Genomic DNA, 13,407 nt, shown 5'->3' with positions numbered 1-13,407 from the left:
GGTTTGCTATTTATTTCCTTTTCATACTCCACCTCCTCCCATCCCCCAGTCAAAGGAGTTTGTTATTGTTTTGCTGTTAAAGGCAAAAGACTGGCTATCCTCCAAGTGTCAGTCTTCATGGAGTAATTTATCAGCAGGCTGCCAGCTTTAGCATGGCAGCAGAAGATTACAAAAGAACACAAGGGAATCAGAGAGTAAAGCAAATATAAAACTTGTGCAAATTTCTCTTCCCATTCGTATCTAGTTTGTAAATGAAGTAAAATATCACACCAGCAACACAAAAAAAATATGGTAAGGTGGAGAATGTTAAAGAAAAGCACATTATAGCAAAGATTTTGTAAACTCAGATTTGGAAATTGTAAATATGATTATAAGATATAAAGAAAAAATCCAAAGAGAAAATGAGTGTGGACAACTGGTAGAAGAATGGAACCTGGTTCCATTCTTTTAACTTTATGCCTGAATTTATGTCAGTTATTGCACAAGAATCTCGGCACTATTTAAACAACAGTTACTAAAGATTTTTTTAAAACCTTTTTCTCATTAATCATAGACAAACTTAAATATTTTGTCTATTTTATTTTTTCTGAAGGAGCTGGGCAGCTTTATCTTTATCTGAGAGTGATTTTTGTTCTCCATTGTCTTTTAAATATAAAAAGAAGTTTGTGGGGTACCCCCTTTGGTCTGGGAGAACTGTGGGTTTGTTGGCTTCATAGGGGCAAGTGTTATCCTTTGCTCCCAGCTGCATTTGACAGTCAGGAGCTGGAAGATAGTCTGTTTTGATAACAAGGTATCAAAAAACAGCAGGTCACTGGAATAGACCAAGACAGACCTAGGCTGTGGCACAACAGCAGAAATAAAGTGGCAAATAGTATCTGGTTCCCAGACATTTTTTTCTCCTGTATTAATGTTATGCATCTCCTTTCTTAGTGAATTAGGGTTCTTTCTTACAGTAGTATCTCTAATACTCCAGTTAATGTTATTATTCCCTATGTCATACATTTTCAGTTCTGTAAAGCTGAGAAAAGCAATACTAACTGAATTTGCAGTGGCATTTATTCTTTTATTTTGTTGTAGAAAAATGTGCAGCATTGAAGGTGCGCTGGTGGAAACCCACACCAGAAAGATGGAAAGATTTCTCCTTACTTGTCCTAAGGCGTTTAAGCTATTTTATTTTTCAACTGCCATAAACTGACAAATATGAAAGATGGATCACAATGCAATATACACGTAGTTAGAAAATGAAGCAAGAAATGAAATGATCCATATCAGACATGGAAAGGCAGGTAGAAAGGCAGAACTACATATATAGGCTAAGTGTCTGCATATGTATATTTGAAAAGAACTGAAATATGAGACAGCAACAACCAAATAAAGAAAAAAAAGTGATCATCAGTCCAGGATATCTTTAATTAATTAGAAGTTTTAATTTATCTAAGAGTTAAACAACACTGCTCTTAGTTCAGAATTAAACAAAACAAAACCAAACAAACCAACAAAACCCCACAATTTAAGTGCATCACTCTAGTTAATGTCTTGGGGCATCTATGAAACTTAGATGGAAAAAATACCAAACAGCAATTTCTACTGTGTAGAATTCTTTATTCACAGAAAAATATATTGGAAGGTGTAAAAGAATTAAAGGCTTAAATTATTGCACCTCTTTTTATGGAGCAAAGTTAGCTCCTCTTCACAATTATTTATTCCAGATGTTACTAACATAAAATGATATAAAATCCAGGGCAGACTGGTAAATTATGTGCTGGTTTAGTAAGTTGACTTTAAGTGTTCTGACCTTCAGCTTTATGAAATGATTTTTATCTGATTCAGTTAAAGGGATTTGGTGACACAATTCAAAGAAGTGTACATCTGAACTCAATACTAATTAACTAAAGCAATTTTTTAAGAATTAAAGGCTCTAAAACCTTCAGCCAATTTAGCTGTTATACTTTGGAAATTTTGAACAGATAAAATATTGTGTGAAAATTACCCAGAAGCAAATTTATTTGCTGTGTATTTAAAACAATCCTAAAAATGTTAAAGAAAATAAATTCTCTATGACTAAAATAAGAACTAATTGCAATGGTTGACTGATTTAAAAGTTGAATATTTTTGTTCTTATTAAAAGAAACAAATGAGCAAAAATCCTCAAACTGTTGAAATGACTTATGAAGTTAAGTTACATATTTGAAATAACACTTTCAATAAATGACGTGTATTTATCCTATCTGAAATGTTTCTATTCCTTGGACCATGTTCCATCTTGGCAAAAAAATTTTGTATCCTCGTCAGGTATTAAGAAGACACTTTTTGTTTTAGTGGCAAAACCTATATCAATAATCTCCATACACCCACAATTTTGTTCCCATGTTGCATTTTACCATATCTTGAAGTACGAATTAAAGCAGTAAAATGTGTTTTAGAAAAATTCTCCAGCTGGAAAAGGGAAATAATATGGGAGGCACCAAACAGCTGAATGTTTCAAATAGGTTTCAGTTTTAGAGCAAAATAATCGCATTAATAGCTAAAAAAAAAGATTATGTGGTGACAGACATCTGCAATACTCATCAAAAGACAAATCCTATGAATATTTGGCAAAATGATGTTCTACATCAAGATAATTTAGGGAAAGTGTTGAGATTTGGCCATGGGAATTCTTTTCACTCTATTTAGAAACATGACAGAACAAAATTCTATCTTGATGATTTCTATTTATATAATCTTATTTACAGGAATTTCCAGAATCTCTGAAAGACCAGACCTTTCTGAAAGAATGGCATGTAAGCAATACATTGATTCAAACCATTCCAGACTACATTGCTTTGTTTCAAGATCTGAGAGTTCTGGAGCTGTCAAAAAACCAAATCAACCATCTCCCAGTGGAAATTGGTATGTTGGTTCAAACTATTCAGTTATTTATACATGTGCCATCTAACTATATTGGCGGAAAATTAACATTCATAAATATTCTTATTCATCTCCTGATAATTATGTTCTCACTTTTTTTTTCTTTTTTCTTTTTTTTTTGTCTCAATTAACAGTCACGTCTAAATTTTTATGGTTAGCTGGTTGTGGCTATAGTTGCTGAATTGCATGGTCTTAGTATGGTCCAAATGTGGGAAAAGGTAACCCACATTTTTGCTGACTATGGGACAACTATTCAGTAGACGGATAATACTTTCTGAGAAGAGGTGGTGTTTTATGTTTGTCAAGGGTTAGGAAAAATAGAAATAGTATTACAAGCAAAATGAATTGAAACATAAGATTGTGGTAATAACAAATCTAGAAATATAATCTCGCATAAAATCCATCTTTTCAATTTTGTAATTGGTTCAGTAACAATTCCTATCAATAAACTGGTATTTCCAACATGACAACAGGGTTTTTAGAGAGATTACGTAATTCTTAACTCTTCTATACACCTTTTCTGTTTTAAGCTATACAATAATAATAATAACTTTAGTACTTGGCTCTTGTGTTTTCTGATCTTAAAGCATAAGAAACAGAAAGCCTGTGATGGTTTGAGAGGGATTTCCTGCCCTTTGGACTGTTTGGGAGAGTGCTGCTCTAATCGGTGGTACCTTTGAGAGCTGAAGGAATTGGGTGTACTACGAGGGTTTATGGGCCCCTGAGAGTCAAATCCATGCACCTATGTGTACTGACACCTTGACCTTTGTTTTCAAATATAGTAGTCCTAAATTTTCCCTTTGCCTGGTAATCCGTATGTACACTGTGAATTAATATCTTTCAGACAATGAATGAAGACTAAAGCCTTCATCTTCATTGTTATCATATGTTTATGCGAGAAAAACAGGAAGAAAGGGAGAGTGCATCCTGCAACACAGAAGGAACTGCTAGATTTTCTGCCAGACAGAGTAACACTAATGATTTTGATTTATTTACTAATGTTACTGTTTATACAGAAAATTTCCCACTGACATTGAGATATATTTTTTAGTTTCAACCTGGCAGATAAATATACTAACAAATCATAAGCAAGGCATGAATAGGAGATAATGGACATAAAATAAACAATAACTGTTTTGTCAGCACTTTGACTACAGAACTCAGACAGGTCAGTGAGATTAATGGACTAACACCTTCCACCTGGTAGTGAAGAAGAAAAGCAAAAAAAGCACAGTCCTCTTCCAGAGGCCTTAAAACCTGGGGGGGGCGGGGGGGAGAGAGAATAGAGTTTTGAGGGGTAGCTGTTTAGCAATCAAGGTAGGCAGAGACCAAGAAAGCTTTTTGTTTCTTTTTCTTAAATTCTTGTAATTTGGGTCATTGGCAATGAAAAAGATCACACAGAAAAAGTGATTATGAGTGATAATAAAATCTGTTTCCAGAATAAAGATGCACAAACAGATCATTCTACCATAACCGATTCCTGTAGAGGGCAATTTAAAGGGCACAACAGACACCTTTCTTGGGAAACAAGGAAGAAATTTTCAGGTGCTCTGAGTAGCAATCACTATTCTTTCACTTGCATTTAAATTATGGGAATTTTGCTCAGTATTTTTGTGCTATCCCCATTCATCCACTTTCCCTCCAATCTATACTCATCCCTCCAGGGTAAACACAAGATGTTGATTTCTTCCTTTCAATATTTTTGTTGCTGCTATTTTTTTTTTTAATGCAAATGTTTGATTTGAAGGGCTATTGAATGCTAGACAACTGTAGTTTGCTTGCTTCAGACACAATGCTACAGCACTCAGCACTCTCCTGTTCATTAACAGTGAACTCTTGTTCAGATTTTTTTTCTATTCCCAAGATTCATCAAATGAGAGGAAGCATGACTGTACTAAACCCTCATCTGTAGAAACCTGGATTTGAAACCTATGGTGTCTTTTGAGACACCACATCATACAGTAGTCACATCAGAGCAGCAGTTCTAGTACATTCAGACAAAGACCTTGATTCACTGATGATATTTAAAGAGAAATAATACAACAAATCCCCTTCTGGACTATGTAGCTAAACTATTAACTTTATTTTTTGCCCAAACTGTTTAATAACTTTCAGTTTTAGTCCATGTCCTATTAGGCTAGGACTTATTAGTAGCACAACTGCTACATCTACTAGTAGCACAATGAAGCTGCTCTTGTTATGGTGTAAATTACAAAGAATTTTTTCTCTCAATTTGTATAATCTCTTTATGGACATGTAAATTGATGTGCTTCCAAATGGTGGTAGGTAAGTTTTTATTTCCTACATACTGGAAATGCTTGTTATCTTAATAAGACCTTATTTAAAAAAAAAGTTGGAGATATATATATATTTTTCTGCTACTTTAAAATGAAACCTCAGACTTTAGTCCTCTAACTGCTAAATTATCGCAGGGAAAATAATCTATGTGTGTTTGGCTTTGGAGCTCTGTTTTAGCAAAGAGTGACAATTGGGTGCTAAATCAGAAGTTAAGGTCTCTGGAAAGGTTAAGTGCTAAGGTATCTATCTTTTTGTGTTCCATTTACAAAACAGCCACAAGTAGGTAAATATCACAACTAAAACATACTTGAGAGTAATGACAGATGGTTGAAGTTGGCAGTGACATGCACGCTGTCAAATCTTTAATCTTCAGCCAGAATTGGAGCCGAGTTTAGACCAACAAATCATCCAGCAGAAGCTAAACTGGCGAGCTGTGTTTGGGCTACTTTTGAGTCTAACAAGATGTCTTTAAAAGCGTGAGAGAGCAGATCATAAGAATATTTTCAATTAAAAATAGAAAAAGGTATTGCTGCAGTAGCAGTCTGTGAACTAAAATATCTGAGGGAACTGAAGTTCATGTTTTACTTGATTTAGAAGCAGCTTCAGAGAAAAGACTAAAACCCATTCTCAGATACTTCAAACAACTCTCTCAGCTATAATTATCTATGCAGTTGAAAAGACTGAGTTTGGATCAGAAGACAGATAAAAATACTTTTGACTTTTTTTTGTGTAATAGCAGATATTTTCATGGAAGGCAGATATTTTCAAGGAAAACATGGAAAGCAAGTAACTAGAAATGGAGAGATGTGAGAACTCTGTAAAATGGGACTGTTGTCCATCTCAGAGTTGTCATGTTTGATTTTCCCAGGAATAACAGAAAAAAATAATGAGAAGGAATGTACCCAGGAGATTTTCTTGGGCAGCAGCTTTGTGATGAATTTGATATTCTGTCTCTTGACTGCATGGGTACTGTGCAGGAGCTGTGAAACAGCTGTGCATCATCTTGTGCACAGGAAAAGCAGAGTATTTGTTTCAGCTTATCTGCTCACATGAAAAAGAGAAATCACTTTTCTATATGATTTCTGATCTACTAAAGTATCTTAAATTCAGCTCATTGCATTTTTATTTACATCACTTTCTTTTTCAGCCCTTTCAGTAGATTTTCAGCAATTCCCACCCCTCCCCCCTCCCCGGGGGATACCTTCAGCCCAAAAGAGATTCTTTGTTTTTCTCCTTGTTTTGTTGCAAGAAAACTTTTCTTTCTTCTTACATTGTATTTTTGTTCTTCTGACTGCAGACTTAGATCTCCAGCTTTATCCTTTTTATCCTTTTTATTTTTTGCTTGTAATAGTCACTTGCCATTTCTCTCTGCATGTTTAATTTTTTTAAATGAACACATGAAGCTTGGTTAATGAATAAAACTTTATCAGCTTTTATAAGCACTGATGGAAAAAAAAAGAAGAAAAAAAGGATTTTACATCTTTGTTTTGCAAAAGAAGTGTAAGAAGACTTCATCCGTCTTTTTGCTTGGTTGCTTTGGTTGTTTTCATCAGATCTAAAAAACAAAAACAAACAAAAACAGAACAAAACCGAAACCTTCAATGTTTTACCTGTCACCTGTAAGCTTGAACATCAATATCTTCTTTCCAATAAATCAAAGGCAAAGTCATTGATTCAGCAAAGAAGATTGGAAACTATTTGTTTGGAAGAAAGGAAACTATTTGTCTTGGCCCACAGCAAGCTGCTGTGTTAGCTAATTTGTCTTGATTTTGTCAGATCAATGCAAAATTTGCTTTGTATTTTACTACAGCTTATACAAGTAGGTCTGCATTTGTATTGAATGGGTTCCTTAGATAGCAAAAGCTCTTTGTAACCTCACTTGCATTTTGTCTCCAGTACCTTACTAGGATAACTTATGTAGCCCTGTTTAAATGGTTTAAATGTTACTATTATTACTATGCTGCATTGCCCATCAGAAAGTATAGAGCTTAATTACTGGTTTATTTTTTTTTAATGAATTAAAAATTTAAGCTTGGAATAAATGGTAGCTCAGGCAACAACTATGGCATTGCATCTCCCACTTAAAAATAAAATATTCTTAATTGTGAAACTGCCAGGGAAGCCATGGATTTCATTACTGCTTTTACTACCTCTCTTTTGAAAACAGAGATGTTAGCTGTTTAACTCCCTAATATGCATTTTTATAGAACTAAAAATTCAGTGCTATAAAGCACAGTTAACAACAATGTTGTAGCAGCAACTATTTCATTACCACTAGCTTTAACTGCGAAGTTGTGCTTGAGTATTATTTGCGTGTATTGGTGGCAGGTGTGGTGGTCAAATCCTGCCATTCATTTGTCCATCTGCAAAGGGAGTGTCACCATTTCTGTATCCTCCCAGGGCTGTGTCAGTGGTGGTAGTCCATGCCTATAAGGCCTGGTGGTGGCTGGCCCCTACAACTAAGAATGTGAACTTCTGCACCTGAGGTAGTGACAGCCATTCGTATTGTCTTCCTTTCTACTCCCCCCTTCCATTATGGCAATAAATTCCAAATGTGGCTGAGAATGTCTGGAATCTGGCTGATAATGCCTATAGAATTGTTATTTAGAAATTCACTATTCCCCAGTTTTGTGTTGCTTTGACCAAGATACCTAGATATAAGAATTTTGAATTGTCATGAATGTTGTCTTATAGACATGTATTCATGCATTTTTTTTTTCTGACACAGATATCTTAGAAAACTTGTTGAACGCATCTGGGGGAAAAGGAGGGTGATATTCTTGCTCCTTTTATGTGAGAAAAGAAAAATCCTTATAGCGTGGATCACAATTCAGACAACTTGATATAACCCAATTTCAGCCCTGTTTATCTTGTTTGCAAGAATTTTAAATACATTTGTATATTAGAGGAAGGAATAATTAAAGATGTGGAGCTCAATGCAAACAAGGGTGAAATTAAAAATGTATAAAACAAAAGTAAATTGTGCCTGACTCGTTTGGTTTCTGTCCTTCTTTTGAGATGATTGAGGTTCAAGTAGTAGATCTTGTCTATGTGGCATCCCATAAAGCAGTTGATAGTGAAGTATAGAAAATTTGATGGACTTTGAGACAGTAGTTGTAAAAATGAGCAGAGGCCTGGCTAAATGCACTTGTTTGCAAGGATAAACTATCAGTCAAGAGGAAAATTGTGGAATTCTCAAGAGTCAGTTCTGAGTTTATTTCTTAATTGCTTTGAGGAACTGGGCAATTGAAGTCTGCTGATACCATTTGTGAGTTAATGTCATTGCACAAACTGGAGGAAGTATGAAAAGTTGGATGGTCAAATAAGCTTCTAAGAAAGTAGAGAGTTTAAATTAATGACTTCAGAGTTCAAGGTCACGTACTCAGGAGCTACTAATTTCTGCAGCATGTCATGGGTTCATTTAATGGAAGATTAAAGAAGAGAAGTCCTTAAGCTAACAGTCACAGAAAGGAAATCCAGTATGATACACACACACACACACAAAAGGCAGTACAAGATAATCTAAGTGCAAGATATTCCCAACTGAAGAAAAGTAGTATTAATTGCCAGTGTACAAGTAAACATTAAGAACTTGTCTGGAGTATTGTATGGAGTTGTGGTCACTCAGACTCAAGAGTGTTTTTCTGATTTGGGATCAGATGCTAAAGAAGTCTATTAAAACAATTTTAGGAGGCAAATTTTTATTTTATGAGTGCAAATTAGTAGAATTGACTTGTTTAGGCTAGTAACATAAATTCCAAAATGTCTGATGCTTATGAAAACCTTAGAGAAGTAAACAGCAGGCAAGGAAAATTGCTGTTTAAAGATAAAATTAACAAAAGAATTTGCGGTTATAAAATTTCTACAAATGAATTCGGACTGGCAATTAGAAGACCTTTTCTAATCATGAAAGGGATGAAATTCTGTAACTCCCCCTACCAGCCTCTGAGAGGAGTGGATGTCAAAAGCCAAACCACTTTTAAGATGGAATGCGGTAAATCGACATATGGGGGTGAAGAGGTGGTGTAAAGGCTTTATCCACTGTGTCCTGTGAATGACTTATGGTCCTAGAGTGAAGGTTAATTCCCACCTACCTCTCAGCTGTCAGGTGACATAACTTAATCCACTGTAGAGCTGGAGGTGAAAAAACAGGAGTTATACAGAAATGCAAGAGACTGCTCGCCACAGACAAATCTTGGGGAACTCTGTTCTCCTCATCTATGTTATCCTGAGTTGAATGAATTAAATTCACTTGTAAGATTTATTGCTTTTTTTTTTTTCCCATGTAATTTTAATAATAGTCACGGCAGTTACTAGTTACTGACTCCCAGTTCTGCAGTATTCTTCTGTCATATCAGAGATTGCAAGAAAAGGAAAAAATATGTATCTTCTTACTTGCTCTCCTATACCTTCAAGCTGGGATGAACCATGTTGTGAACATCAACATACATATTAGAAACTGGAAAAGGAGAAAAAAATAACAACTGTGAAAAGGCAAGGTTTCAGAAGGGTCTTACCCATCACTCTGCCTAAAAAGGCTATTAAGTTTTTATGGTTCTGTTATGGCTAATTCTGCTCCATATCTACTAGTTATGTGTTGTAGATGCATCTTAGCAGAGTTACACAAGAGGATACTGGTGTCCCTGGGTGCATTGTCTGCATTAGTTATCCAGTGAGTAAGTGAACTGAGACAGTGGCTAAAAAGTTAGCAGGTACATCTGTTGTGGTTTAAACCTGGTAGGCAACTAAGCCTCACACAGCCACTTGCCCACTCCATTGCAGTGAGGGGAGAGAATTGGAAAAAAAAAAAGTGAAAAAACTCATGAGATGAGATAAAGACAGTTTAGTTAATGATGGAAAAGGGAGAAATAAAAACAAAACAAAACAAAAGCAACTAAATAAGGCAAAAGGAATCAATCACCACCAGCTAATCGATACCTAATCAGTCCCTGAGCAATAACCATATTGGAAAACTCCCCCTTGCGATTTTACTCCTGAGCAGGGTGTTATGCAGTATGGTATCACTTCAGTAAGTTGGAGTTAGCTGTCCCACAGCTTCTTGCCCACCCCCAGCCTGCTTCCTGGGCATTGTGTGTTGTGGGGCAGTGAGAAACAGAGAAGGCCCTGATGCTTTGTAAGTGTTGTTCATGCAGCAACAGTTAAAACGCTGCTTTGGTATTACTAGTTTGGTCACTCCATCCCAGACAGATTCAGTACAATATCACCTTGCTAAAAGACAAGACAAAATGTTACTCTGCAGATGAGTAGTTTCTTTTTCATTTCAGTGGGACTTACTCCTCTTCACTGAAGAATTAATTGTGTGAGGAATTAATTTGGGATTTTCTGATTCTCTATTTCATTTTGAGGCACTTCTGTGTCAGTGATTATTTTATCGCAGTGAGATGGTAAATTGGTATTTATACCACTTAGCATGTGATGTAATACCTTCACTTGTCTACACCATGATAGTAAACTTAGTGAGGCTTAGTCATGGTTAGGTTAAACTTCTTCCTTATTCTTTTTTTCTTTTTTTCTTCTTTTTTCTTCTTTTTTCTTTTTCTTTTTTTTTTCTTTTTTCTTTTTTCTTTTTTTCTTTTTTTTTCTTTTTTTCTTTTTTTTTTTTCTTTTTTTCCTTTTTCTTTGATAATCTGGAAAAGTGGAGATTCACACATTTACATCCTCAAGTTGTTTCTATTACTCTCTCACCAGCTACAATGACTGTTGTAGGATAGTGTATTGTACTACCAAAGCAATGCCAGTTGTAATCTTACAGAAAACTTTGTTTCTGTCATTTTAACTAAACCACAACTTTACTGCAAAGATAAAATACAAGGTTACCATTTTAAAAGGACAAATCTGAAATTTGAAATACCTCCTCAGTTTCTATTTCTGTCAGAGCTACGTACAAGAGAAAGCTGTGTGGGAGCTTCTATACTTTTCCCTGTTGCAACATGTAGGGATTAATCTAACACTATTCTTTAGATTCAGATTAACACTGTTCTGTCGATTCAGAGAAAAATTAGATGGTCCATATATCATTTGAAGATAATATTGTGTCCAAGAGGGACTAAATGGAGATCTATGCAAAATTCTGCAGGTGTGGGTGATTCGGGGCTGCTGTTATTGGTCATCAAATTGCATGCCTCTGTCAAGAACAAATTTATTATTTATTTATCTATCTACCTATCTATTTATTTATTTATTTTTAAGAGAAGAATTATGGGGCATTTAATTCCTTATGTTTCTTCTCTGTTTGCCTTTTCCTGTGGAAGCACCATCTGGCCTTCAGTAAGGATTTCCTGTGGAAGCACAGGAACACATTGCAAAGGGTGATCAACTCTACACAGCTTTTGTTCTGAAGGGAATTTAATCAAGTATTAGCGCCTTAAGGATAGGCTTACTATTATGATATTGAGCACTTGTAATGTACAACAGAGAGTTTCTCTCCAGTGTTATCCAAATCCCATAAAACATGAGATTTTTTTCTTTAAAACTTGATGATAACTGGAAGACAGTGATAAAATATAGAATTGTGCTTCTTGTGCATATCTTTACCTGGTTTGCCAGTATTACTTTGAGAGCCTGTTGGCATAAGATGTTCTTTCCTTATTTCTTGTTGCTGAATTGCATTTAAATTTCTTACCACTGCTTTCCATTCTGATTGCTGCATTTCATCATGGATTAGAGAGGAAAATCATCCACGTAATACATCAGGAGAGGTGTCCATAGAACATTCTTTTGGCTTTGTTATGTATGTGTCTAAAGATCCCTTTGCTAACAAATTGGCTGTTTGGTACATTCAAATTCCTTACTTCTTTCCTATATAACTATGTTGCAGTAGAATTTGCATTTTTACAGTATAACGTGTTTTGCATTTTAATTATGTTTCTAAAGCTATTTTTACTGAAGGTTATGCTATAAGTAGAATTACATAAGTAGAAAAAATAGGGAATGCAATGTAACTAAATGTAGTCTAAAATATTGGTGCCCTAAAATAAAGCTGACAAAAGATGAGGGATTGTGATTAAACAAGTAATGAAACAAATATATCCTTTATCTTTCGTAATCAAAATTATGCAATGCTGTGTACTGGAGGCGGAACTGTTAATGTAGTAACTTAGGTAGGAACAATTGTTCCCAATCAACAGGTTCTGTAACAAATACTAAGGTGTTTTTCAGACAATCTTCCTGAGGTGAATGTCAATGTCTCTATTTTCAGATGAGGTCAATAGTTAGCCCTGGTAGGATCAAAGTCTTATTAAGTCTGCTGCTTTCAAACTCTAACCAAAATCATTGCTGATTAAGAGAAGTCTATGAGTACAACACAGCATTTTGCAATGTGGTCCCACCTTTGTGACCGCTGCAGAAGGTATTTATTCACCTCTCACTCATCATCACATCAAGGATTTTTTTTCTTCTAAGATGAGTAGTTTTTTTATTTTAATACCTTTTAATACCTTCCCTCCCCCCCCCTCCCCCCCCTTTTCCGTCACTACTGATTTTAATTATCTTTCCCTAACAGGCTGCTTAAAAAATCTCAAAGTGCTCAATGTGAGTTTTAATAATTTGAAGTCAGTCCCTCCGGAACTGGGTGACTGTGAGAATCTGGAAAAACTGGATTTGTCTGGAAACATGGAAATAAGAGAGCTTCCATTTGAAGTAAGATAACAAACTATGTTTCTTCTACCTTTGTTATTTGGATTATAAAGATTTAACACATTCCTTGCAGTTTTTAAGAATAAAGTTCCAGTAGTAATAGCACTGAAAATGATGAAGACAGCAGCTAAACAGGACCAAGCTTCTTTGTTTTGCTTTTCAAGTGACTAAATTTTGTTCACATTTATTCTGATATATGAAGGGGGATGTGATCCCAACGGGGATTTGGCCAGTGATGATAAGGAGAAGGCTGCAAATAGCTATTTTTCTGTGGAGGCAAAGTGTATCTTGACAGTCAAATTCACTTACTAACCTTCATTTGTTCCCAATGTATGTATTTCTTTAAAAAGAGTATGGAGAGGTCTATAAAAAAGACTGCATGTTGCTATGAGCATAAATACGTCTAAAAGGGATATTACATGTGAGGCATGGTATGAATATATAATAAAGACTGAGAAAAGGACTCCCAGGCATGCACCAACACTGTTTCTTGGATACATAACTGCTCTCTGCCTGGCTGCTCAGACACTTATTGTTCTCTGAGAA

The 13,407-nt window shown here is 35.2% G+C and overlaps 1 protein-coding gene across 15 annotated transcripts in view; it reads left to right on the top strand.

Moving 5' to 3' along the window:
- Positions 1-13,407, top strand: part of LRRC2 (leucine rich repeat containing 2) — a 165,366-nt gene that overhangs the window by 121,519 nt on the left and 30,440 nt on the right. For all 15 annotated transcript variants that reach the window (XM_083817938.1, XM_083817936.1, XM_083817942.1 and 12 more), the window contains 2 exons: positions 2,733-2,889; positions 12,728-12,864. In XM_083817938.1, coding sequence (XP_083674064.1) covers positions 2,733-2,889; positions 12,728-12,864 — 294 coding nt within the window. The remainder of the gene's footprint in view (positions 1-2,732; positions 2,890-12,727; positions 12,865-13,407) is intronic.

Source organism: Anser anser (assembly GCF_964211835.1).
Source record: "Anser anser genome assembly, chromosome: Z".
NCBI classification, from domain to species: Eukaryota; Metazoa; Chordata; class Aves; order Anseriformes; family Anatidae; genus Anser; species Anser anser.
Note: the sequence above shows the minus strand (reverse complement) of the source record. Positions and strands in the feature narration are given on the sequence as shown.